The sequence below is a fragment of the Megascapheus bottae genome, chromosome 31 (assembly GCF_031878675.1).
Source record: "Megascapheus bottae isolate mThoBot1 chromosome 31, mThoBot2.hap1, whole genome shotgun sequence".
Taxonomy (NCBI): domain Eukaryota; kingdom Metazoa; phylum Chordata; class Mammalia; order Rodentia; family Geomyidae; genus Megascapheus; species Megascapheus bottae.
The window spans coordinates 3,958,237-3,983,938 of NC_143539.1; the positions used below are offsets into that span (position 1 = coordinate 3,958,237).

At 49.8% G+C, this 25,702-nt stretch overlaps 1 protein-coding gene across 1 annotated transcript; it reads right to left on the minus strand.

Moving 5' to 3' along the window:
• Window positions 1–3,325: 3,325 nt before the first annotated feature.
• Sae1 (SUMO1 activating enzyme subunit 1) lies at window positions 3,326–25,552 on the minus strand. Its single transcript, XM_090321927.1, has 9 exons — window positions 25,390–25,552; window positions 24,720–24,831; window positions 21,988–22,161; window positions 19,522–19,664; window positions 17,790–17,889; window positions 14,138–14,243; window positions 7,792–7,936; window positions 4,393–4,462; window positions 3,326–3,503 (listed from the first exon to the last, which is right to left on the minus strand). The coding sequence occupies exons 1-9, from the start codon at window positions 25,485–25,487 to the stop codon at window positions 3,411–3,413; spliced, it is 1,041 nt and encodes a 346-aa protein (XP_090178053.1). The 5' UTR covers window positions 25,488–25,552; the 3' UTR covers window positions 3,326–3,410.
• Between the last annotated feature and the right edge of the window lie 150 nt (window positions 25,553–25,702).

The window sequence follows — 25,702 nt, forward strand, 5'->3', positions numbered from 1 at the left end:
ATGTTTCCTTTTCAATAAAACCAGATTGGAACAGTGGATACTCTTTTTGCTCGCCTCCCCCTCCCAACCCACTCCCAAGTTCAGAGGCTTTTGCCCATAGGCCAGGTCTCTCACACCTCTGCTGTTTTATACCCCTTTACTCCAAGGGGGTTAGTATGCACTCAAAAGTGGATGACCAGGGGCCGGGAGTTTGGCCTAGTGGTTAAAGTGCTTGCCTTGCATGCATGAAGACCCGGGTTCGATTCCTCGGTACCACATACAAAGAAAAAGCCAGAGGTGGTGCTGAGGCTCAAGTGGTAGAGCTCTAGCCTTGAGAAAATCCAAGGACAGTGCTCAGGCCCTGAGCTCAAGCCCAGGACTGGCAAAAAAAAAAAAAAAAAAAAGTGGATGACCTACGACGTACTAAGAAGTCCACTGCATCGAACACTGGATGCCGCTGTCATGTTCTGGTCCTTGCCAGGGGAGGAGGGGGCTGTCTGGCCTGGTAGAGGTCAGACTACCAGGTGCATCTAGGCTGAAGATCAGGGCAAAGGCACCTACAGTGACCCTAAGGCCCTACACCCAACTAGCAGAAGAGGCTCACGGGGATTGGCCATTAGAAGAGGAGGTGAGTTGCTGCTGGTGGTTTATATCTAAAATCCCAGCTACTCAGGAGGCTGAGATGTGGATCATGGTTCAAACGCCAGCCCAAGGCTCTTATCTCCATTTAACCACTCAAAAACCAGAAATGGCACTGTGGCTCAAGTGGTAGAGTGCTAGCCTTGAGCACAAAGAGGCTCAGGGGACAGCATTGGAGGAGCCAGTAGCTTATGGCTCAGGAGGCTGAAATCTGAGGATTGCAGTTGGAAGCCAGCCTAGGTTAGAAGTTTGTGAGACTCTTTATCTGCAATTAACCACTAAAAAACAGGCAAGCTGTGGCTCAAAGGGCTACAGCACCAGCCTTGAGCAAAAGAGCTCAGGGACAGTTGCCCAGGCCCTGAGTTCAAGCCCCATGACCAACAAAAGCTGGAGGTATGGCTCAGTAATAGAGTACTTGCGTGGCAAACGTGAGTTACAGAGTTCAAAACTCACTGTCAATCAAAAAAGCAAACAAATCCACCTCAATAGATAAAACAATAATTGTATATAGTAATTAGCCAGGTGTGGTGGCTCATGCCCGTAATCCTAGTTACTCAGGAGGCTGAGATCTGAGGATCAAAGTTCAAAGCCAGCCAGGGCACAAAAGAACCTGAGACTCATCTCCAATTAACCTCTAGAAGAGGGAAGTGGGGCGTGGCTCAAGGGTAGGGAAGTAGTCTTGAACTGAAGAGCTCAGGGACAGCACCCAGGCAGAGTTCAAGCCCCATGACCCACACAAAAAAATCCAAAAACAAAAATTTAGTTGTTGATAGTTCACTAATTCTAGCTACTCTGAGGATCACAGCTTAAAGTCAGCCACCTGGGGCAGGAAACTCTATTTGTTTTGTCAGTCCTGGGGCTTGAGCTCAGGGTCAGAACACTGCCCTTGGGCTTTCTCAAGGATAGTGACCTTCAGTCTTTTTATTTTTTGGTGGGTTGTGGGGCTTGGACTCTAGGCCTGGGTGTTGTTCCTGAGCTCTTCAGCTCAAGGCTACCATCCTACCCCTGGAGCCACAGCACTACATCCAGTTTTCCTAGTGGTTAATAGGAGATAAGAGTCTCACAGTCTTCAGTACCCAGGCTGGCTTTGAACCTCAATCCTCAGCCTCCTGAGTAGCTAGGATTACTGGTGTGAGCCACAATGCCTGGTCTTCCTGCATGCTAGGCAAACACTACCACTAGGCCAAACTGCCAGCCTTCCATGAGATTCTTTATCTGCAATTAATCACCAGAAAACCAGAAGTGGTGCTATGGTTCAAAGCTCAGAGACAGTGCCCAGATCCCCAAGTTCAAACCCTGTGGACTAACCAGAAAAAAGGTAAGTACTTATGGACAAGCATGACAATGTGAGTATAAATTTTTTCTTAGTGGGTATATACTTATAATCCCAGTTTCTTGGTAGGCAGAAGCAAGAGAAAGGTTAAGTTCAAGTCCAGCCTGGACTACAAGACTCTGCCTTAAAGAAAAAAACAACAAACCTCCCCTAATTTACTACTCCTTGTTAGCAGGGGTGGTTGACAAAGCCACTATACAATGTTTTGGTGCAGACACTGGGGTTGGACCTGAGCAGTGTGGGTAGGCCTAGTCCACCTTTCTTAGCAACCTCAGCTAGGATTACAGCCAAAATGCAAGTCTCCTGAAAAGTCCACCCTTCAAGGACAGGAACATGGTGAGACCAAGAACTTTCTAGAACCCCCAGCTGGTCACTGTGCCCTAGTAGGAGACAGTATTTGAAGAATTCTTGAGTGACTTCCAACCAGGGCTGGCAGCTTCAAGTACTACCCCCCCTCCCTTTCTAGTGAGGGTCTCTTGATTTCAGCTCTGTCCTTATCCTCAAGGAGGTACAGAGTGGAAAAGTTGGGAAGTGTCAGAATTTTCCAATTTCATTGCCCAAGTTCAGGCCCACCTACGCCCCCTCGTGACCAAGGCAGCACACTGCAAGACAAAACTGTAATTAGCTCCAATTTTCAGGCCCTGGAAGCTGGCATGAGGCAATAAAACCGCTGACCCCCCCAGGGCGCCAGGACTGCAATAATAGTGCCTAGAAGGGAAGCACTGTAGACAGGACCAACCACCAGGGCAGGAGCAGGCCAAGGGCTGGGGATGTTTCCTTCCCTCCCCGCCCCAGGTGAGGACCAGGGTTCCCCACTGGTGGCCTCACTTTTCCAGCAGGACACTTGCCTGGTTATACCCAGACTCTACCATGCTGGGCCCCAGAGTTCCCGGCTCCAGATTTGTGCTCATTCTTGTCACTGACAAGATTTAACAGAAACCCCTACAGGTCCAACTACCAAGGAAAGGATGGCAGGAAAGGTGCCAGGAGGCACCATGATTACTGTTCTGGTCTGGATGGATGTTTCAGAAGTGGAGGAAAACAAGCACATTCTAAAGCAAGTAACTTTATTATCATTTCTCTTGAAACAAATGAAGAAAATGTAGAAAATAGTTACAACACAAAGCTGTGGTTCACGGCCCAGTGGACAGGCACAGCCTCGGCGAAGGACGGCGGGGCCACGCGCCAAGGACAGCCTGGGCAGAGGGAGGAGACCCCAGCCGTCCCAGAACCAGAACAGGACTTCCGCCACACTGCAGCAAAGGTGCCTGATGGTGCTCTGGGGGAACTGGGGTTCTGCCAGGGCTCCCTTGGGTTGGAGTCTAGTCCCCACCTGAAGTCACACCCTTCCCCGTGTCCTCAAGGTGAGGAACAAGGTGGAGAGGCCAGGAGGAGGTTGTTCCTTGCAGGAGAGCTGGGTGGGGACAGTGGCACAGGTGGGCAGGCTGTGGGCTTGGGCTCACTTGGGGCCCAGGCACTCTACGACCCCACTGCCCTTCATGCCATCGAAGAAAAAGAAGTTGTTGTGTGGTGGGTCCCTCTGAGACAGGGCCTGGGAGGACAAAGACAAAGGACTACTCAGCTCGAACCCTTTTTAAGAGCAATACAAACATAAAAACCCCACAGGCTAAAGGCAGGGGCGGGGTCTCAGTCGGGGGTCCACTGGGCAATGTTGGGGGGGGGGGCGCCAAGTCCCTCTCAACACCCCTCTGTCCACGTGCAAAGTCGTTCAGGCAGACACAGAGCTTCAAGACACTCAGGTGGCCAGCACGGGAAAGACTGAGGGCTTGGCAGGCATTCTCCCCAGGAACCCCTCCTTCCGCTGCCTCCAGCCATCTTTCAGCCCAGGGCCTGCCTGGTGTGGAGGACTCAAGTGCTGTGGGCCTGGGGGAGGGGACTTTGCCCAGCTCACTATCTCCTCTGGGCTACTTTATGTAGGTGGCCAGCTGAGGCCACCACTGCTCCTGCCAGCTGGCTGGGAGGGAAGTGAGGCTAAGGAGGGGCGTGGCAGGACGAGAGCAGGGCATGGGGTGAGCGTGGGGCAGGGTGGGTAGGAGGAGACTCGAGCGCACCCAACAGCAGGAATGTGCAGTACTCTGGCTGCCCGGTAAACAGAAACAAGACACTGGCCCCCAGCTGTCCCCAGCAGGAAGGAGGGGATGCAGAGGAGCCCCCAGGCAGTGAAGTGGAGGCCACCCACCCACCCACCTCATTTCTGACCCAGACTGCAAGTTCAACTGTTGTTGTACATCCCAGCCAGGCTGGGGGGGCGGAGCGTTCGAGGCCAGGCAAGGGCTATCCCGTGAGACCTCGCCTCAGGAGGTGGAATCTGAGGATTATGGTTCAAAGCCAGCCTGGGTAGGAACTTCCACAACGTGCCTCTCCAATTCAACTCCATACACACACATCACATACATGAGATGGCACCTATCTGCCTTTACCTTCACGATCTCCTGTGCCAAGATCCCGCCAACCACTGCACACACGGGGGCCATCTCGGAGAAGCAGTACCTGGAGAGATGGGAAAGCAGTACTAGGGTGATGTGGACAGTCTCTTCCCCTCCCCCACAGGAAGAGCAGCAAGGCCAATGCCTGACCTAAGATCGCCTCAGTGGGTGGCAGGGACAATTTCTCGCACTTTAGTTTGTCCCTCTTACATTGCGAGAGCTCTCCATCTGTGCTTCCTAATAATAAGGCTGGCAGGTGGCGGAGGTCTAGTGGCCAGGCACATTCTCCTAATTCTCTCCGCAGCTCAGCGCTGCACTCGGTATGCTGTTTGCAGACAATGCCAGGGAGAAGGCAAAACAAAGTCCTTACAACCATGGCCACACCAGCCCTGGGTATCCGCAGGACACACCTAGCTGCCACTGTCACCTGGCACCATGGCTCATGGAGTCCAGAGAACAAAGCCTGCATAGCAACTCCTCGGTCAGTCCCGACCCCCAACACTAAAGACTCGCCCACAGAGTGAGCCCAGACATGACACCCTCACAGTCAGCTTCCCCCAGAACTTCTGGGCCACCCACCCTCCTTTTCCAGACAGCTTTACCAATATACATCCTAGCCACTCAGGAGGATAACGTGGATCATGAGGATCATAGCAGGATCTTTTTTTCTCTTCTTATGGAGGGGGGACAGTGTTGGTTGCAGGGCTTGGACTCGGGCCTGGGCCCTGTCCCTGAGCTCTTCAGCTCAAGACTACCGCCTACCCTTTAAGCCACAGTGCCACTTCCAGTTTTCTAGTGGTTAATTGGAGATAAGAGTCTCAGTCTGTAGTGTCCGGACTGGCTTTGGCTTTGAACTGTGATGCTCAGATCTCAGCCTCCTGAGTAGCTGGGATTACAGGTGTGAGCCTGTGACACTCTTATCCCCAATTAACCAGCAAAATGCCAGAAGTGGCAGGGGAGCAATGGCACGGTGGCTCACGCCTGCCATCCTAGCTACTCAGGAGGCTGAGATCTAAGGATCAAGGTTCAAAGCCAGCCTGGGCACAAAAGGACCTGAGACTCTTATCCCCAATGAACCTCTAGAAAACGGGAAGTGGGGCTTGGCTCAAGTGTAGGCGGTAACCTTGAGCTGAAGAGCTTAGGGACAGCACCCAGGCCAAGTTCAAGCCCCATGACCCACAAAAAAACTCCCCCAAAGCCAAAAAACCAAACACAAGTGGCATTGTGGCTCAAGTGGTGGAGCACTAACCTTAAATAAAACAAAACCTCAGGGGCAGCACCCAAATCCCGAGTTCAAGCCCCAGGACCTGAACCAAAACCCAACAACAACAAAAAGTACAGCCTGAGTACCAACAACCAGTTGGTGTGTTCTTAGCTTACTGGTAGGAGGTAAGGCAGGGAACCCGTAGACCATGAAGCCTGCCACAGGGGTCCTGATGACCCCAAAGCCCGTGTTAACGCGGGATCATGCGGTCTGCATGTACCAGCAACACACCGTCACCAGGCTGCATCAGCTCACCACAGCAAGTGGAGAATGTTCAGGGCCTGGGTGCTCTCCCTGAGCTTCTTTGGTTCAAGGCTAGCACTCTACCTCTTGAGCCCAGTGCCACTTCTATTTTCTGTGTATGTGGTACTGAAGAATCAAACTCAGGACTTCATGTATGCTAGGTAAGCACTCTACCACCAAGCCACACTCCCAGCCTGTCACGTAATCAGTAAGTGCAGACACTGATACAAGGCAGGAGGCTGAAGAAACTGGATGCTGAGCACCACACAGAGAAAAGGGGCCGGGAGTTCAGCCTAGTGGTAGAGTGCTTCCCTAGTATGTACGACGACCCGGGTTCGATTCCTCTGGTACCACACACATAGAAAAAAGTTGGAAGTGATGCTGAGGCTCAAGTGGTAGAGCTCTAGCCTTGAGAAAGTCCAAGGACAGTGCTCAGGCCCTGAGCTCAAGCCCAGGACTGGCAAAAAAAACAAAACAAAAAAAATGTATGAGCCTCAGGCCCACACTCGAGCAGCGGATCCACCAGGCCAATGCTGGGTGCCCGTCTCACACCACGGACCTGGCATCTGTTACTTTCCTCATCAGAAAAGCAATAAAGCTTCCTGATTGTGTCTCTGAAGAGAACAGGCGAGCGGTGGGGGAGAGCACGCAGGCCCTCGAGAGGAGGGAGGGAGAAGCTCGGGCACAGCCCTGGCGGCACTTACAGCTCAGCTGCTAGGCGGCAGCTCATTTCTGTGTCTGAGTCTCTGGCCCATCTCACCTCATCTCCAAGCCTGGCTCCAGAGACTTAAGAGTCATTCAATACCTCTTACTTAGCAGGCAACAGAGGAGCACCTGCGCTTGGGCCAGCCAGATGTGCACACAGGGAAGAGCAGAAGAGGGAGTGTGGGGTCCAGTGGCACCAGTCCCATCCTCAGGCCTGTTAGGATCGGTGCACTGGGCTGCTGTGGCCCACCACGGAGGGCCTCAGTGGCCGGCTGTGCCTCTCACAGCTGTCCTTCCTGTGAGTTGAGTGAGCTCAGCCAACTTAGCCAGGACCCCACTCGAGACAGTGCACCCCACCAGCCTAAAACCTCACGGTGCCACTGCCACTACAATGTCTAACAGATGATTCTCTGAAGGTGATTTGAAGCCCAGTGCTTCCTGAAATGGGTGGCATGAGCATGGCACAGGATAAAGGCGGGATGAGGAGGGACAAAGCTGGCAGCGGAGAGCCCACAGGAGTCTCCCAGACGAGGGAGAGTGGCTGCCCACTGCTGGGAGATGGCTACTAAGCCATGGGCATGTGACTGCCTACCTGAAGCTGACTACAGCTGAGGGCAGAGGACACTGCCACCTGGATGTCTGCTGGAGGAGGGAAGGACAAACAGGCCAACAACAGGGGACAAGTGGCAATTCTTTCCCAAGATAAAGCACAACCAGAGCAGAGGGAAAGGCCCCAAAGATAAGGCGAGAGGGTTGTACGCTATTCCAGTGGAGGGTGAGCAGTGATTGGGAGCCAGAGAAATGAGACACAGGGGTTCTCACAGCTCCAGGTCTTATGAACCCCTGGAATTGGGGTACACTGAACCAGGTTCATGAATCTAGGCTAAGTTCTTTTTTTTTTTGGTGGGTCATGGAGCTTGAACTCAGCCTGGGTGTTGTCTCTGAGCTCTTCAGCTCAAGGCTACCACCCTACCTCTGGAGCCACAGCACCACTTGCGGTTTTCTGGTGGTTAACTGGAGATAAGTCTCAGGTCCTTTGGTGCCTAGGCTGGCTTTGAACCTTGATCCTCAGATCTCAGCTTCCAGAGTAGCTAGGATAGCTTCCAGAGTAGCCAGGATTACAGGTGTGAGCCACTGCGCCTGGTCTCAAGGCTAAGCTCTGAAGAGCACCAAGCACCCACCGGACAAAGTCGTCAGGGAGCAGATCAGGACAGACGCCCATGGACTCCAACACATCATTCCGGATCTGGAGCAGCAGCTCTGAATCCTCCCGGCACGTATCCGAACCAGGGTCTCTTCCTTTATCTGTGCGGAACTTCAGAAGCACTGAGGGGGAGAAAAGGGGTGTAAAAGCAGTCTTTTTTTTTTTTTTCCTCTCTCTCTCTCTTTTGTCAGTTGTGGGGCTTGAACTCTGGGCCTGGACGCTGTCCCTGAGCTCTTCAGCTCAAGGCTACCACCCTACCCCTGGAGCCACACCACTTCTGGTTTTCTGGTGGTTAACTGGAGATGAGTCTCAGACTTTAGTGCCCGGGCTGACTTTGAACCGTGTTCCTCAGATCGCAGTCTCCTGAGTAGCTAGGATTACAGCTGTGAGGCATCGAGTCTGGCAAGGCAGTCTTTTCTTAATGAATGCTTCCAGTGCACTCTAAGAAATCTGTGCTGAAGGAAGCAGTACATCACTGCAACATGAGCCAAGTGGAAGCAGCACACCTTTCCATTGTCTAATAACAGGACCACTGAGGCAATCAAATGTCTACAGAGCAAATCCATATGTCAGGTGCTATGGACAAGCTTGACCTGTCCCCCAGTGTGTGCTAGCCAGCTTCTAGGGGTGGTGGGATTTCTCACACACACTCATATACACAGAGTACCGGCAGGCTGGCACCATCCACAGGCTTTGCTGACCACATCTGGAGTGCTCCCAGGGCCACTGGAGAGTGGCCAGCAGTTGAGCCCCTTGTTTACAGCAAGGAAACTTTCTCTTTTGAAGTCAGCACTCTAGTTAGGGGGTGGGGGCGGGGCGGAGAGGGAAGACCATGTTCTAGAAAGGCCCTAGCCCCAGACAAATTAAGTTCTTGCCCAATGCTTTCTGCTGCACACATGCACATGTGCTTGTGTGTACACTCACCTGGCTGTTCCTGGCTGCTGACTGCATTTCTGACACCCCTCCCCCAACCAGTTTACAGACTATCAACTATTCCTCAAAGATCAAACACTCAGGGAAGGGGAGCTACTCTGCCAAAGCATGATGTAACCCAATTTGATTAACTACATCTGAACCTTTTAATTAACTTGAGCTGCTCAAGTCCCGGGGATGGCACCAGCTGCTGGCAGGAGATGTGGACTGGTGTCTGCTTTAGGCTAAGGACTTGCCCATCTTCCTTGAAAGGACAAAGTTGCTTTTTTTTTTTTTTTTTTTCTGTCAGTCCTGGGGCTTGAACTCAGGGTCTGGGCACTGTCTTTGGACACTTTTTGCTCAAGGCTAATGCTCTGCCTCTTGAGCCACAGCGTCAGCTCCAGCTTTTTCTGTATATGTGGTACTGAGGAATTGAGCCTTGGGCTCATCCATGCTAGGTGAGCACTTTACCACTAGATTATGCTCCCAGCCCTAAGGACAAACTTTTTTAAGATGGGAGTCTCCTTAGGCTGAAGTCACAATCTTCCTGTTCAGCCTCTGAGTTTGCCAGCATGCACACTACCCCAATCTTACTTCTATAAACTTTCTGCTCTCAAATATTGTGAGCACAGGAGCTGGGGATGCAGCTGAGAGGCAGCACATGCCCTCAGCACGGCCATCACAGACACCAAACAATCACATGCTGTGGTCACAGTTCATGCAATTTTAGTGAAATTGCTCTGTAGGTACACACATCTATCCAGGATTTTAATAATAAATTCAACAATGAAGTCGTGATTCCTATAATCCTGACACTACTGCACTTTTCTCCCTGTACTGTTCTCCCAATAGGGAAGTTTCTTAAAAAGAAAAAAATTAAAAATCACTCCAGCCAAGCACAGTGGCTCACGCCTGTCATCCTAGCTACTCAGGAGGCTGAGATCTGAGCATCAAGGTTCAAAGCCAGCCTGAGCAGAAAAGGACCTGAGACTCTTATCTCTAATTAACCTCTAGAAAATGGGAAGTGGGGCTTGGCTCAAGGGTAGGGCAGTAGCCTTGAGCTGAAAAGCTCAGGGACAACATCCAGGCCCAGAGTTCAAGCCCCAGGACCCTTCCCTCCGCCCCCTAAAATAAAAATCACTCCAAATGACCCTTCCTGTGCACTTCAGAGACCATCCATTTAGAACAGCACACGGGACCCTCTATCCAGACTCTGGTCCTAGCTAATTCAAATGTCTGTCTTTGTGGGGACACCAAGTGTGAGCAATGTGGACCACGCAGAGGGGGATCACACCCACATCCGTCGCGTGGGGCTTTGTGTCTGCCAGTGTCACAGGGCTGGTGGGACAGGGGCCTGCACACACACCGCCTGCCTGGCACAAGCGGCAGGGAAAGAGGGTCTGTTCTCCAGCCAGGCACTTGAGTGGCACATGACCTGTGCTCTGGGCATCTGCTGCATTCCGCCAACCACACTTGCCAAGGAAGATGGCACAGGACATTCCCGTGACTGTTGTCTGACAGTCAAAGAGAAGATGTGAGGCTTTCAGCGAGTGCTGCAGCTGGCCTCAGGGCCCGGGGTAGTTGCTGGGGCAGGGGGTGGGGGTGCCGCCTGGAAGAAAACACCAGGCAGGTTGTGGACAATGTGGACCATTATTGCGTGTTCATCTCGTGGGCCTCAGTTTCCCTTCTGCAGAAGGGCAACAAGAGAATGTCTATCCCAGGCTTCCTGTTTAGTTCAGATACAACAGTGAGGAGGGCATCACAATGCTTCCACAGCAAGGCTGCCTGGCATGTGGGTACCCTAATAGCTCAGGAAGATTTCATGCAACCAGAACCAGCACTGATGTGCCTGGTTGCCAAAAATCCCCAGAACATAAGGGCGCCCTTACACTGGTCTGTTTTGGAGATTTAGGGGCTGAACTGCTGTCTGCTTTTGGGGCAAGCGCCTCCTTTCTAATTGACCCTGAGTTCTGCCTTGTCTGCTGCTGCTAAGGCAGTGAGCTACACATAAACACCAATCACTGTTTTTTTCTCCTCCCTACAAAATATTTTTAAACATCTGTGGTCATGATAGCACCAAATCACCATGTGTTCACCTGCCACCCCACGATCGGAGATCATTTCCCTGTGGCTCTCTCTCCTTTGGTAGGTTGTGACACCACAATGGAATGTTCAAAAAGTGGGGGTGCTGTGGGTGTTGGTGTTCATACCTATAATCCTAGCTACTCAGGAGGCTGAGATCTGAGGATCGCAGTTCAAAGCCAGTCTGGGCATGAAAGTCTGTGCAACTCTTATCTCCAGTTAACCACCAGAAAACTTGAAGTGGTGCTGTGGCCCAGAGTTCAAGGCCCACAATATGGGGGAAAAAAGAAAAAAAGAAGAGGTGCCAAAGCATCACCTGGTTGGCATACACTTGTAAATTTTAAAGTAAGACCACGTGTGGTGGCTCATTCTGTAGTACCAGCTACTGAGGAAACCCAGAGGAGGAGGATCTGAGGTTAAGACCAGCCCAAGCAAGTTAGTTAAGTCAATCTCAACAAATAAGCCAGGCAGTGATGACATGCTTTTAATCTCAGCTACGTGGTAGGTCCGATAACCCAAACCCAAACCGGCTGAAGTGAGACTCGGGCTGCCTGGCAAAATGTCCAAATCCTTTCCTGTTAATAAAAACTGGGTTTACATCTTTGCTCAAACCCAGAATTCATATCATGTTCCCAATACTATGAAAACCAGAGCTAGGGCTCAATACCAATTTACACTTTGTTCTTTTTCACCTGGGATCCAGTGAAAACCCAGCTACTAGAGTGTCTTCCTTTTGTTCCTATCCTGTAGTGTTGCCATTTGAAGCACTTAATGCGTGTTTAAATAAAAACAAAACTAGTAAACTAAGGCTCTGCTTCAGGACAGGTTCCGATTGGGCTGGCCTCAAATCAGGATCTTTAGTCTCAGCTTCCCAAATGGCTACAACTGTAGCCTTGAACTGTTCTGGCCAGTTTTCTTTCCCTTCCTCCCTCCCAGTCTCCCCTTTCCCTTCTCTCCTCTCACCCTCACCCACCATTTTGCTATGTATCTTAGACTGGCCTGAAACACCTTCTGGGTATTGGGATTACAAGCATGTATAATACCCGGCTGCATCTGTTTTTCTTTCAGCTCCTCAGTTTCTGACAGATGGGGGGAGCCAGCAGCCAGCACCACAGAAGGGTTCTGGTGTCTGTGTCTTATTGGGGGGGTACCACTGCTCCTGTAGGGCAATGTCGCCACCCTTCTCATGCGGCAGACTTCATGCCTCTTCAGGGATGGCCACACTCAGCTTTAGAGCCTGCAAACCAGTTGGTTTGGAGGCTACAATTCTGACACACCAACAGACAAACCACCATGATCCCTCTGATCAGTCCCCAGCATGCAAGCTGGAAAACAGCAGGTGCTTGTGCAGTGTCTCCCACATTACTTTCCAGCTTAACTGTGCCCTAAGTACTTTCCCATCACTCATCAGAGGAGAGCCTGGAAGTGAAGGGTGCTGAGGACCCTGGTAAACAATCCTCAAGTTGAGGCAGGCCACTCGCACTGTCCTTGCCCTGGACCAAAGCTTCGCAGTCTTGCTCATGCTGCTCCGTGAGCACTGTTTCCATACTAGAGCCGCTATTTTTAGCAATCCTGTTATGATAAACTCACAGTAACCTCAGAAAGAACAAATCAAAGCCAACGCTTTGCCACAGGAAGTCAGCTCACTCTTAATGTTTTTCCAACATGCCATGGAGAATAATAAAAAGATGAAACTTTTTGGTCACAGATGGTCAGGATAACGGGTAAGATAGTGGAAAAATGTAGCAGGAAGCACTCAGTCTAGCCACTATTTTGCTAAGTAAACTGGAAAAAAACTTTACACACGAACATGGTAAACACCCACATGGACGCAGCTGTTTCACTGGAAGCAGAATTGTGAATGAGGCAGCAAGAAACATCTGGGGGCGGGGGTAGAGGCCAGGACCAGAAGACACAGGATCAAAAACCTGGGGAGTTTGGCCTAGTGGTACAATGCTTGTCTAGCACGCATAAAGACCCAGGTTTGATTCCTTGGTACCACATACACAGAAAAAGCCAGAAGTGGTGGTGTGGCTTAAATGGTAGAGCGATAGCCTTGAGAAAGCCCAAGGACAGTGTTCAGGCCCTGAGATCAATCTCTGGGACTAGCAAAAGAAAACAACAAAAAAATTCTGGGGGAGGCTGGGTGCCAGTAGCTCACACCTGCAATCCTTGCTACTCAAGAGACTGAGATCTGAGGATTGTGGGCCAAAGCCAGTCTAGGCAGCCAAGTCCATGAGACCCCTTACAACCATGAGTCCTGGACTCAAGGTAGCAACTACTTTCCTGGAAGGTGCATAGGAAGCAAAGAAGTGAGAGAGAGAGAGAGAGAGAGAGAGAAGGGGCATGGAGGGGAAGGGAGATACAGTTCAACTCTGCCCTGGGGAAACAAGAGGAAGTTATCCAAGTGCAACCTGAAGATCTGATGACAACTTTCAAGACCAACTCCGGGGGAGTGGGGAGGGGGGTCCATCTTCCTGAGAAAGAGCTGTGGCCATGTGGACACTTTCCCAGGCCCTGGGAGAGGACACATGAGTGTCACCAGCTGGATCAGGGACCCTAATATCACATACAAATATTGTGCTACATATACTGTGTACAGCCCGAAGAAAACTGGGCAAAAAAAGGGTTAATATTTTTGTCATACAGCGTTTTGCTTTGCTTTTGGTGAGGACTGGCCTCAGGGCTCTGCACTTGGTGTGTGATTACCACTAAGTCCTCCATGGTAGAAAGGAGCTCTTCACTGTCACGCCCAGCCAACAGTATTTCTCATCTATGTGCTAGGACAACATGAGCAGCTTTCATCTGTGCTTGTTTCCTGTCTCGAAGAATAGGAAAGCACTGACACACCATGCCTGTGCTAAGCACTCAGTGTCTGAAACAATACTAACTACTATTATCATGGACCAGGCCTTCCTCATGCCAGGCCAGCAAACCACACTGACCTATGTGCCCACAGCAATACTTGTCAAACAGTAATGGGACACATCCAGGACTGGTACTTCCTTAACAGTCATAGACCCTCTTTGCTGAGGGAGGGTCTGATATTGAGAAGAACTCTGGGAGCAAAAGGAGGAAAAGCTGCTAGATCTGAAACCCCGTCATCTCAACCTCCATTTTGAGGGAGCCAAGTATTTCAATAGATTAGCCAGACCCAGGTCATCAGAAAGCAGAGCTCAACCATGTTCAGCTTGTTCTGCCTCCTTCAGCGCCCACTGAGAGGGAGGAGTTAAGAGAGCTTTTGCATCCAGGGAAGAGAGTGCACTGCACAGCCACTGTGCACAGACTGCAGCTGGAAGCCTCGTGTGGAATTCGGCTTTGGCCCTCACCTTGCAGGAGGAAGTAATCTGTGGCTGTGCGCTTCAGGGTGGCCTTGGCCTTCTCGCTGCTCCAGTCCACCTCCAGCGCCTCTTTGATGGGGCAGAAAACCACCTTCTGTAGGAAAAAGACACAAGCTTTTCAGTCTAAACAGTGGCTTTAAGTCATAAGGCAAGAGTGCCCTTCCATGTCAGAAAAATGTCCTTATGTACAGTTTACTGAAAGAAGTGTGTACCTGGGGCCGGGAGTTTGGCCTAGTGGTTAAAGTGCTTGCCTAGCATGCATAAAGACCCAGGTTCGATTCCTCGGTACCACATACATAGAAAAAAGCCGGAAGTGGTGCTGAGGCTCAAGTGGTAGAGCTCTAGCCTTGAGAAAAGTCCAAGGACAGGGCTCAGGCCCTGAGCTCAAGCCCAGGACTGGCAAAAAAAAAGAAGTGTGTACCCACTGAGACGTAAGCAGTGCTTCCTGAAGTGATTCTCGTCCACTCTTCTGGGCATTGGGGACCTGGTGATGGACACACACATACTCCTTGCATGAAGGAAGAACTAAGTTCCTTAACACCCACTTCTCTCCCTCTCTGCCTTGGCTAACTACAGCTCCGTGTTACCAGGCTCCAGAAATCCCTGCAGTAGTGGAAGCAGAACCAACATCTCAAGATATTCAAGTGAGCACACAGCTCACACCCATAATCATGCTCACTCAGGATGCAGAGATCAACACTACGGTTGAGAGTCAAATGAGGACAAAAGAAAACGAAGAAAGAAAAAAAAAACGAGGCCTCCTCTTCTAATAAGTAAGTACAATAATGAATGCCTGTAATTGTAGCTACGGAAAGGCACAAGAAGGATTTTAGTTCAAGGCCCGCCCTGGGTAACAAGTGGGAAAATACCTGAAAAAAATAGCTGAAAGCACAAAGGTTGGGTGAATGGCTCAAGTGGTATACCATTTGGGCAAATGGTATAGCATTTGGCTCAACTCTGTACTCATAGCTCTGCAGAAGGCCGAGACCTGGGAGATCTAGAAGGCCAGCCTGAGTAGGAAAGTTTGCTACAAGTTTTCCATTTCCCCATATTTATCTCATCAACCTCACAAACCCCTACATCATCCATGTTGCTGGGTGAACCTATGCCCTTATCCACTGCACGTCCTTTTTGCCCATCAAGTCCTTCCTTGGCAGTTGGGGGCTGGGCAGACGCGTCTCTCTAGTTTGTGTGCCCCTGGCACACAGGGTCTCACACATGGTAGGCTGCTTTGGGGTAAGGAAAGCCAGCAGGTGCCTGTCACCTAAAAACTCCTGCCGAGGACCCTCTGGCCAACACCTGATAGTTCTGCTTCACATCTGTGCCAGGCTGTGAAGACAATCCAACGTGATGCCATCTGTCTCATCATTTATGCTGGGCACCAAGGGCCGCAGACAAACTGAACCCCAAACTCTGGACCAAGATACCCTGGGCCAGGTACTTTTCTTGATGGTTTGAAAACCACAAATTTCATAAAGTTTCTAACTTAGGAGCACACAATGTACCTTGAAGTAGAAGTAGCTTTATAGCATCTGATTGAACTTAGGGAAAAGGGGGAGGGGAAAGAAACTCTAACCAGAAACTGTTCACAGGAAACAGAAAGTACTGCTCCCTCCCACCACACACACACAAACATACACCTAGAAGCACAAACCAGCCAGTGACTGTTAGCTCGAGACAGAAGAGTTGAGCTGGGAGCAAGGTATTTGACAAGGCCTGGAAGTCAGGGAATGGGAGGAGGGTGCCCCACAAGCCTCTTGCACTCCTGGGCTTCGGGTTGGAATCCCAGCTCTGCATTCAAGTGGAACAGCTGACCAACAAAGCAACAAAGTCAGCTGGGGAATATTTTGATACCTTCTAATTGTCCCGATATAGGAAGAGGCCCACAAAGGCCCAGGCCTGTAGAGCCCTGAGGAATGGGATGGCAAGGCCACTGGGGCTGCCCACATTCTCTTCATAGTGACAGAAAGTGGCTCCCAAAACAGCAGCCAGACTCCAGGGAAACTTCCAGCTGTGACCTCCTCACCCAGCCTATTTGAATGTGAAAGACATGCCTCCTCTATGAAGGCCCTAAAGCCAAAAAAATCCTTCACACCCAGGCCAAGTGCCACACTGCTAAGAGTGATTTACAAACTGACAGGACTCACAAAGCTGCTTTTGTGCTCCTCCCAGCTTAACAACTTCTGCTCCCAAGCCAAAGTAGCAGAGATAGCCACATAAAGCTTGGCAGATGGAATGAAACAGGAACTGGAAGGAAAGGAAGGAAGGAAGGAAGGAAGGAAGGAAGGAAGGAAGGAAGGAAGGAGGAAAAGGGGAGAGGGAAGGAAGGAAGTCAAATCAAAACAGCAATTCCTAGCCAGGTGTGGTGGCTCTCACCTGTAATCCTAGCTACTCAGGAGGCTGAGATCTGAGGATCAAAGTTCAGAGCTAGCCTGTGCACAAAAGAACCTGAGACTCTTATCTCCATTTAACTTCCAGAAAATAGGAAGCGGGGCTTGGCTCAGGGTAGAGCAGTAGCCTTGAGCTGAAGAGCTCAGGGACAGTGCCCAGGCCAAGTACAAGCTTCATGACACTCCCCCCCCCCCCCCCCCCACACACACACAAGCAATTCCTTGGGGGATAGGAGTGTGTCTTAGTGATAGAGCGCTTACCTAGAATGCATGAAGCCCTGGGTTTGATATACACAGAAAAAGCTGGATGCAGCACTGTAGCTCAAGGGGTAGAGTGCTAGCCTTGAGCAAAAGAAGCTCAGGGACAGAACCCAGGCCCCGAGTTCAAGCCCCAGGACTGGCTGAACAAAAACCCCCCAGCAATTCCAATGGCAAGCTCCGATGGCTCATGCCTGTAATTGTAGCTACTCAGGAAGCTGAGACCTGAGGACTACAAGAATTTGGCCTAGTGGTAGAGTGCTTGTTTAGCATGAAGCCCTGGGCTTGATTCCTTGGTACCACATACACAGAAAATCAAACAAAATCAAAAAGGTCCTTGAGACTCATCTGATTAACCACCATAAAATGGTAAGTGGCACTGTGGCTCAAAGTGGTAGAGTGCTAGCCTTGAGCTAGAAAGCTCAAGGAAGCTAGTCTAGTCACAGGTGGCTCACATCTATAATCCTAGCTACTCAGGAGGCTGAAACCTGAGGGTCATGGTTCAAAGGCAGCTGAGGAATAAAAGTCCCTCAGACTCTTATCTCCAATTAACCACCAGAAAACAGGAAGGGACACTGTGGCTCAAAATGGTAGCTCACTAGCCTTGAGCTAAAGAGCTCAGAGACAGCGCCCAAGGCTCTCAAGCCCCATAACAACAACAAAAAAAAGGCAATTCAAAATAATAGCTTTCTGCTGAAGAGTAAAGAGTAGTCTTTGAGTCTTTCTAATACTAAGTCTGTACACCAGAGATCAACGCTGGTGGCCTGCACAGTAACAAGCCACACAAGCAAGTTCTCTGCATGATCTCCACGATGCCAACCACAGCATTCCAAGCCTGCTAGGTTCCCAGTACTAAAAAGATTACACGAGCATACAGAATCTTCCTTGCCCATTTGGAACCTTAGCCCACCTTCCTCACAGCTACAGGTTGTTAGGACAACTGTAGGATGGGAGGCACAGTGTCACTGAACCCCACAAGGCCCCAGGGTTACCTTTTTCACCATGGTTGTCTCAGATGAGTCAAGTTTTGCTCTTTTGGTGTCAGGCCCATCTTCCACTCCTTGGCTAACTTTGGTAACTTTGGTTTTCTCCCTAAGGGATATGAAGAAGTCAAGTTGTACTTATGAATTATGTCATTGGTACTAAAATGCCCCCCCCAAGAGCAAAAGCTCTGACATCAGTCAGGGAGACGTAGGTTCAAATCTCATCTCTGCCAATGATGATTTGACAAATCTGAGAGTTGGTGCACTGCCTAGCACATAGGAGCTCTGCTTAAACAAAACATTAGGTAGCAAACAGCTAGAATCCTAAAATTAGCAGATAATCCTATTCTTTCCCTCCTACTTCTGCCTGGAGATACAGCCCTGACATATTTCACCATGTATCTGGTAGACAGCACGAGCGGTTCTTAAGCCACCAGAGCTGGAGGGAGGGAATGGGTCGACATCTTGGGGCTCTACCCATCCCAGCTTTACAGGCAAGAAAGGTCAGATCCTCCCCAGAGATTTCTGAGTGCAAAGCTTCACCCACACTAGGTCTGTCTACCAAGCAGGTTTACATCTGTGCCACCCATCATCCTTCATCCAGCAGCTCCAAATTCACGATGGCACTGTGGGTTCCATCATGAAAAAAATCACATCTTCAGCTGGGTGAAGTGGCTCACGCCTATATTCCTAGCTACTCAGAAGACTGAGATCTGAGATCTGAGGATCTCAGTTCAAAGCTAGCCTAGGCACTAAAGAATGTGAGACTCATCTCCAATTAACCACTAGAAAACAGGAAGTGGCCCTGTAGCTCAAGGGATACGGCAGTAGCCATGAACTGAAGAGCCCAGGGACAAGGCCTAGAGTTCAAATCCCACAACTGACCAAAAAAGAAAAAAAAAGGGTGGGGTAGGGGGGGAAATGGGGACCAAGACATGAGAAAGGGTATCAATGTATGTGATGTAATGTACCTTCTATCTGGCGAATATAATGTAACCCTTCTATTAATTACAATAAAAAATATATGAAAAAAATGAATCAAGGCCTCAAGGTCCTAAATGAGAGAGAAAGGAGTTGGCACTCACCCAAGCCACACTTCCAAGAACTATTTGGGGACCCTGCAGCTGACATCACCTGTGGTTACCAACCCAACTAGTCCCTACTCATACTGCTGGCTCTCAGCCTGCACAGACTCAAGCACAAGCTGGGGAACAGTGTCCAGGGAACAAGCATGCCCCTGCCCAATACCCAGGCCCTGGGCCGAAACCCCCCCCCCCCCCACACACAACATCCAAAGTGCAGACAGAACCACACCAACTATCTAGCACTCTGCTTGCTTTAGATGACACCATCATATGGCGGGTGAGGGTGGCGCTGGGACTCTATCTACAGTTTGGAACGAATAAGCTACTGCACTGAGTTGCCCATGTCCTGGCTTCAGAATATTCTACACCTTACAGAGGCTAGAAATGTGGCTTAGTGGCGGAGTGCTTGCCTAGCATGCATGAAGCCCTAGGGTTGATTCCTTAGGGTGCTGTGGCTCGAGTGGTATCCTTGAGCCAAAGAAGCTCAGGGACATTGCCCAGGCCCTGAGTTCAATCCCCAGGATTGGCAAAAAGCAAAAAAAGAAAAAAAAAGAAAAAAAAACAATATTCTATGCATTACAATAAAATGCACCCCCTAAATGGCTGTTTCCTACCAGTAAATAAAAACTGTTCCATCCCCTCCTCCCAACACTTACTCCACAAACTCATGCTCTCCAAGATTGGCAAATGTGTAACCATGGTAGCCAAAGACATCTCCAGTAAAGAACTTGATGCTGTTTTTGTGGCAGATCTGGTCGATATTAATGATGACATCCCGGGAACAGCCAGTCAGGCACACCTGCAGAAGGAAGACACATGTTGGCTAAAGGTAAAAGATTTCAGGGCAAATGGTCTTTGGGTTTTTTTAGGGGGCCATGGGGCTTGAATTCTGAGCCTGGGTGCTGCCCCTGAGCTCTTCAGCTCAAAGTTACTGCCCTATCCTTGAGCCACAGCCCCACTTCTCTTTTTCTAGAGATTAACTGGAGATGTGAGTCTCACTGTCTTTAGTGCCCAGGCTGGCGTTAAACCTCGATCCTCACATTTCAGCCTCCTGAGTAGCTAGGATTACAGGTGTGAGCCACTGTGCCCAGCTTGGTTGTTTTATTTTTATTTATTTTTTGCTTTGCCAGTCCTGGTGAACTCTAGGCCTGGGCTCTGTCTCTAAGTATCTTTGTGCTTAAGGTTAGTGGTGAGCCATAGAGCCATTTCCAGCTTTTTCTGAGTAGTTTATTGGAGATAAGAGTCTCTCAAACTTTCCTGCCTGGGTTTGCTTTCAACTACAATCCTCAGATCACAGCCTCCTAGTCCTCACAGCAAGGATTACAGGTGTGAGCCCCCAGCTGCCCAGGCCTTTGATTGGGTCTTTTTGTCAGTCACAGGACTTGAACTCTGGGCCTGAGCTGAGCATTGTCCCTGAGCTCTTCAGCTCAAGGCTAATGCTCTACCACTTGGGTCACAGCACCACTTCCTATTCTCTGGTGGTTAATTGGAGATAGTCTCATGGACCTGGGAATTTGGCCTAGTTGGTAGAGTGCTTGCCTAGCATACACAAAGACCTGGGTTTGATTCCTTGGTACCACAAAGCCAGAGTGGTGCTGTGGCGTAAGAGGCAGAGTGCTAGCCTTGAGGAAAAAAGCCCAAGGAGAGTGCTTGGGCCCTGAGTTAAAAACTAAATCTCAAAGACTCTCATGCCTGGGCTGGCTTTGAACCTAAATCCTAGATCTCAGCCTCCTGACTAGCTAGGATTACAGGCATGACCCACCTGTACCAGGCCTTTGGTTGGTTCTTTCTGTGACAGTGAAGGGGTGGCTCACTCAAGAGTCCCTTGTGACCTCCCAGTGGTGTCTGAAGAAGCCAAGGTGCTGGAAATGGCCAATTCCATAGCACATGGCAGTCACTTTTTGGGAGAAGATTTGTGGGATTGGTTAACAACTTCTGAACTATGCATGCTTTTTCCTTACCTCACGTGTATTTCCAGTTGATCGCCCCTTTACTAGTGTCTATCAGTAAAGGGCAAGGAAATAACCATGAGAAATGTATTCCTTAGGGATTTCAAAGGCTGTTGCCACCCAAGGAGGGAGGGGATGATCGAGGCAGAAATTATCTCTGCATGGGAGAGTGCAGTCACCTGACCGGCAGCACAGCTTGATTATGTATTATCAACTGGCTTATATCTGTACTAACATAACAAGCCTCTACAGCTCCAAGGTGAGGAACTCTGGCTGGAATAAACCAAATGCAGTTGCTATGGATAAGAAAGAAAAAAGGGACAAGTGCACAGGTGATCCATTATTCCAAGAGCATTTCTGAGCAGACCCATGTATACTATAAAACAAAACAAACTCCCCCAACTCAAGTTCTGGCCTCTCCTACAGTGCGTTTATCACTTCTAAACAAGAACCCTGTAGTCACAGGACTTGGGAGTTTTTCCAGGGTACAGGGAACACCCTCTGTGTGAAAGGTCATCAGTACCACACCGACACTGACTTCCAAAACTCAGCCCTAAAAGTAATGTACTCACTACTTACAAGTGTAACTGTAACCCCTCTAACCCCTCTATACGTTACCCTGACAATACAATAAAATACAAAAATAAAAATAAAAGAGAGAGAGAGAGGAAAAAAAAAAAAACGGCTCGGCTCAGCTTCAACTGCTATAACAAATGAGGCTGCAGACGCCTGGTCTGGCTGAGGACGGTGGGCATTCTGCCCTGTTACCATGGTAAGTGGCTGCTAAAAATCACCAGACAAGAGACAGATCGAGATCAGGTGTGCTCCTTCTGAAGACCAAACACAAGCTGTACTTTGATATTTCTAACAATAAGTGCCTCTGGCACCAAAATTTATCAACAACTTGTTAAATGTTCAGGAGAAAACATTTGCAATAATGTGCAAAGATTTTGGAGACACACTACCAAACCTGGAGACATATGCAAAGGAAAGAATTCAGCAGATGGCAGCCACCAATTGCCACAATAGGCCTAGCACTGACCTCTACATGGAGCAACACTCCATGCAAAATGGAAAGCCTAAAGAACACAACTTGGCATCTTTCTGGAAAGCTCAGAACAGGTACGATGAGGGTTCTGTGTACCCTCCAACAGCCTCTACAAAGTAACTTACAGCATCAAACTGAGTAAAAAACGACTCCGTTTTCTTCTCTATGTCCTCTGTGTCCACCTTCACGTCTACCATGGGATTGAGATTCTGAGCTCGCTCCAGAGAGGCTTCAGCTCTATTTCGCCCAACAGACCCAGTACGAATTAGAAACTGAGCTCCAGGATCTTCAGGAGACACCTAGGAATGAATATGTGTGCACATACACATTTACTTATTATCAAGTTATTCTGGAAAATGAGTCTCAAAAGATAATGAACCTTCCTACTTTAAAATAGCTAAAATACCATCAAATTTTATTACTGTTCCTAATGCAAGAAATGGTCATCTTTCTCAAGCTTTAAAATAGAGCAGTTAACTTTTAAGCTGGTCACTGACAGCTAAAGAGCACCCCCTTGTGTTCAAAAAGGAAATTCACTCTGAGCACTACAGGCCTTTCTTTTCTTTTTTTCTTCCTTTTTTTTTTTTTTTTTTTTTTTGCCAGTCCCGGGCTTGAGCTCAGAGCCTGAGCATTGTCCTTAGACTTTCTCAAGCCTAGAGCTCTATCATTTGAGCCTCAGCACCATTTCTGGCTTTTTTTCTATGTCTGTGGAACCGAGGAATCGAACCTGGATCTTCGTGCATGCTCAGCAAGCACTCTACCACTAGGCCAAACTCCCGGCCCCCTTTTTTCTTTCCTTACATTTGTAAGTGGTAATTTGCAAATACTAACCATTTGGCTTAACTCTAAGCACTGAAGGAAATAGATCTGAAAGTGATTTCTGAAAAAAAATCACATACATTTAGGAAAAGTTTAAGCTAGGTGTCAGTGGTTCATACTTGTATTGTAGCTACTCAGGAGGCCAAGATCTTAGAATCACAGTTCAAAGCCAGCCTAGGTACTACAGAACATGAGATTTTTTTTTTTTTTTTTTTGCCAGTTCTGGGCCTTGAAGTCAGGGCCTGAGCACTGTCCTTGGTCTTTCTCAAGGCTAAAGCTCTACCACTTGAGCCACAGTACCACATCCGGCTGTTTTCAACATATGTAGTGCTGAGGAATAGAACCTATCCTTCCTGCTTACTATGCAAGCATGCTACCACTAGGGCAAACTCCGGACCCCAAGACCTTGAGTGGGTGGGTCATGGGGCATTAACTCTGGGACTGGGCGCGCTCTCTGATCTTTTCAGCTCAAGGCTACCGCCCTACTCCTTGAGCCACAGCACTACTTCCAGTTTTCTGGTGGTTAATTGGAGATAAAGAATCTCACAAACTTTTTAGTGCCCAGGCTGGCTTTGAATCTCGATCCTCAGATCTCAGCCTCCTGAGTAGGTAGGATTATAGGCGTGAGGCACAATACCTGGCTTAAGACCATGAGATTCTTTTTTGTGTGTGTGGGTCATGGGGCTTGTACTCAACCTGGACACTATCCCTGAGCTCTTCAGCTCAAGGCTACTGCCCTACCCTAGAGCCAAGCCACACTTCCCGTTTTCTAGAGATTAACCAGATTTAAGAGTCTCAGGTTCTTTTGTGCCCTGGCTGGCTTTGAACTTGGTCCTCAGATCTCAACCACCTGAGTACCTAGGATTACAGGCATGAGCCACCTCGCCCAGCTGACCAGGAGATTCTTAGCTTAACCACCACAAAACCAGAAAGTGGTGCTGTGGCTCAAAGTGGTAGTCTTGACCTAAGGGTAAACAAACCGGGGCTGGGAATGTGGCTTAATGGTAGAGTGCTCGCCTAGCGTGCATGAAGCCCTGGGTTTGATTCCTCAGTCCCATAAAAACAGAAAAGAACAGAAATGGTGCTGTGGCTCAACTGGTAGAATGTTAGCTCTGAGCAAAAGAAGCTCAGGGAGGCTGGGAAGGTGGGTCAGTAGTAGAGTGCTTGCCTAGCATGTATGAAGCCCTGGGTTTCATTCCTCAGTGCCACATAAACAGAAAAAGCTGAAGTGGTGCTGTGGCTCAAGTGGTGGAGTACTAGCCTTCAGCAAAAGAAAGTCAGAGACAGTGCGCAGGCCCCAAGTTCAAGCCCCAGGACTGGCAAAATAGATACATACATACTAGCAAACTTCATCTAAAAGAAAACTGTCTCTTAGGCAGTGTCTCAATACATACTTCATTGATCCTCTTACCTCAGCCTCCTGAAGGCCATGACTACAATCAATTTGTACACAGGTGAACCATTCCTGAATTTTGTCTCAGACCTAAATCAGAATCATTGGATGCAAAAGTCTACACCACACCAGATGTCCAGGGAGCTCTGCATTTGGAATTAGTTAGCAGGTAGTACTGCAAAAACCTTTCCACTGTACTTCCTGGCAGTCTCCAAGTCCATATTGCTAATGACTGCACGCCACAGGCTGGCACTGAGGCGATATGAGTTGGTAACATGAGCTAGAATGCAGTGGGTCTAACATTCAAACTCAAGTCTCCAAAGCAAGCTTCACTAAGACCTTCCTTTGCACAAAATCTGGACAATGGCCAGGCTCACATCTGTAATCCTAGCTACTTAGGAGGCTGAGATCTGAAGATCATGGTTCAAAGCCAGCCGGGGCACTAAAGTCTGGGACACTTTTATCTCCAATTAACCACCAGAAAACCGAAGAAGCGCCGTGACAGTGGGAAGGGGCTAGCCTTGAGGTGAAGAGCTCAGGGGCAGCGACCAGACAGAGTTCAGGCCCTAGGACTGACCAAAAAAGAAAAAATCTGCACAAGGCCTGGAGCTCAAAGAGAGAAGTAATAAAGCAATAGCAGCCCACCAGTTCGTGGTCCAGCATGGTCAGTCCTTTCACTCCTGCTAGGATGAGATTCTTGGCGATTTCAGCCCCCAGGCCCTTCATTCCAACCACGAGCACCCGGGAGGTCCGCAGCCTGTGGGGAAGACGCTGTTAGCCACAACACATGGAACAGGAGCTGGCTGAAACCCACCGGCAAAAGAATAGGGGGAAAGTTTGGTTTCCACTGAATGCACCCAAGCACCACCACAGAAAAAAACCCAGCAGCACTTGTGAATGAATGAACTAGGCCCCTGCCACTCTGTATGAACCACTCCCTAGCCATGAATGAATGAACCACGCCCCCCAGCTTGTCCAGTCCATTTGTTCCCGCCCTTCGGTCCCCCTAAAACCTTCCTCACCCACCGCCCAGTCTGGACGCCCAGTACCTACAGCTCCCACCTCCAGCTTGCTCGGGACGCCTCCACGTCCCCTTCAGGGGCCTCGGAGCCCAGAGAACGGGCCCAGCCCCCACCGCCCCGGGACGTCTCCACTTCCCAGCCCTTCCAGAAACATCCCCTTCACCAGAGCCCGACGGAACCCGCCTCCCAGCCAACTCAGACCTTCCCGCTCCGCCGGGGCCCGGGACGTCTCCAACCGCCACACGCCCCCTCATCACCCCCTCGGCGCCTGAGGCCCCGCCGGCCCCGACGACCTTTTCTGGGCCTCCAATCCCCACAAGCGGATCTGCCGGTCATACTGCGCCGCCTCCTCTTCACTGATGCCGCCGCCGGCCTCTTCCTTCTCCACCATGGCGCCGGCTGCCGCTCGCCGGCTCGCGCGCCGACAACCGACGCTGGCTGCCTGCCGGGGAAATCTGCGCCTGCGCGAGAGCACGGGCCTGCGCAGTGCGTCCAGCGCGCGTTGCTCGGGAATCACGTGATCTCGAGGGCGGGCTGTCGGCTGCCAATCACGTAAGGCAGTCTCTAATAGGCGAGCAGAAAAGCAATGTGGCGGCCTTGGGGCCC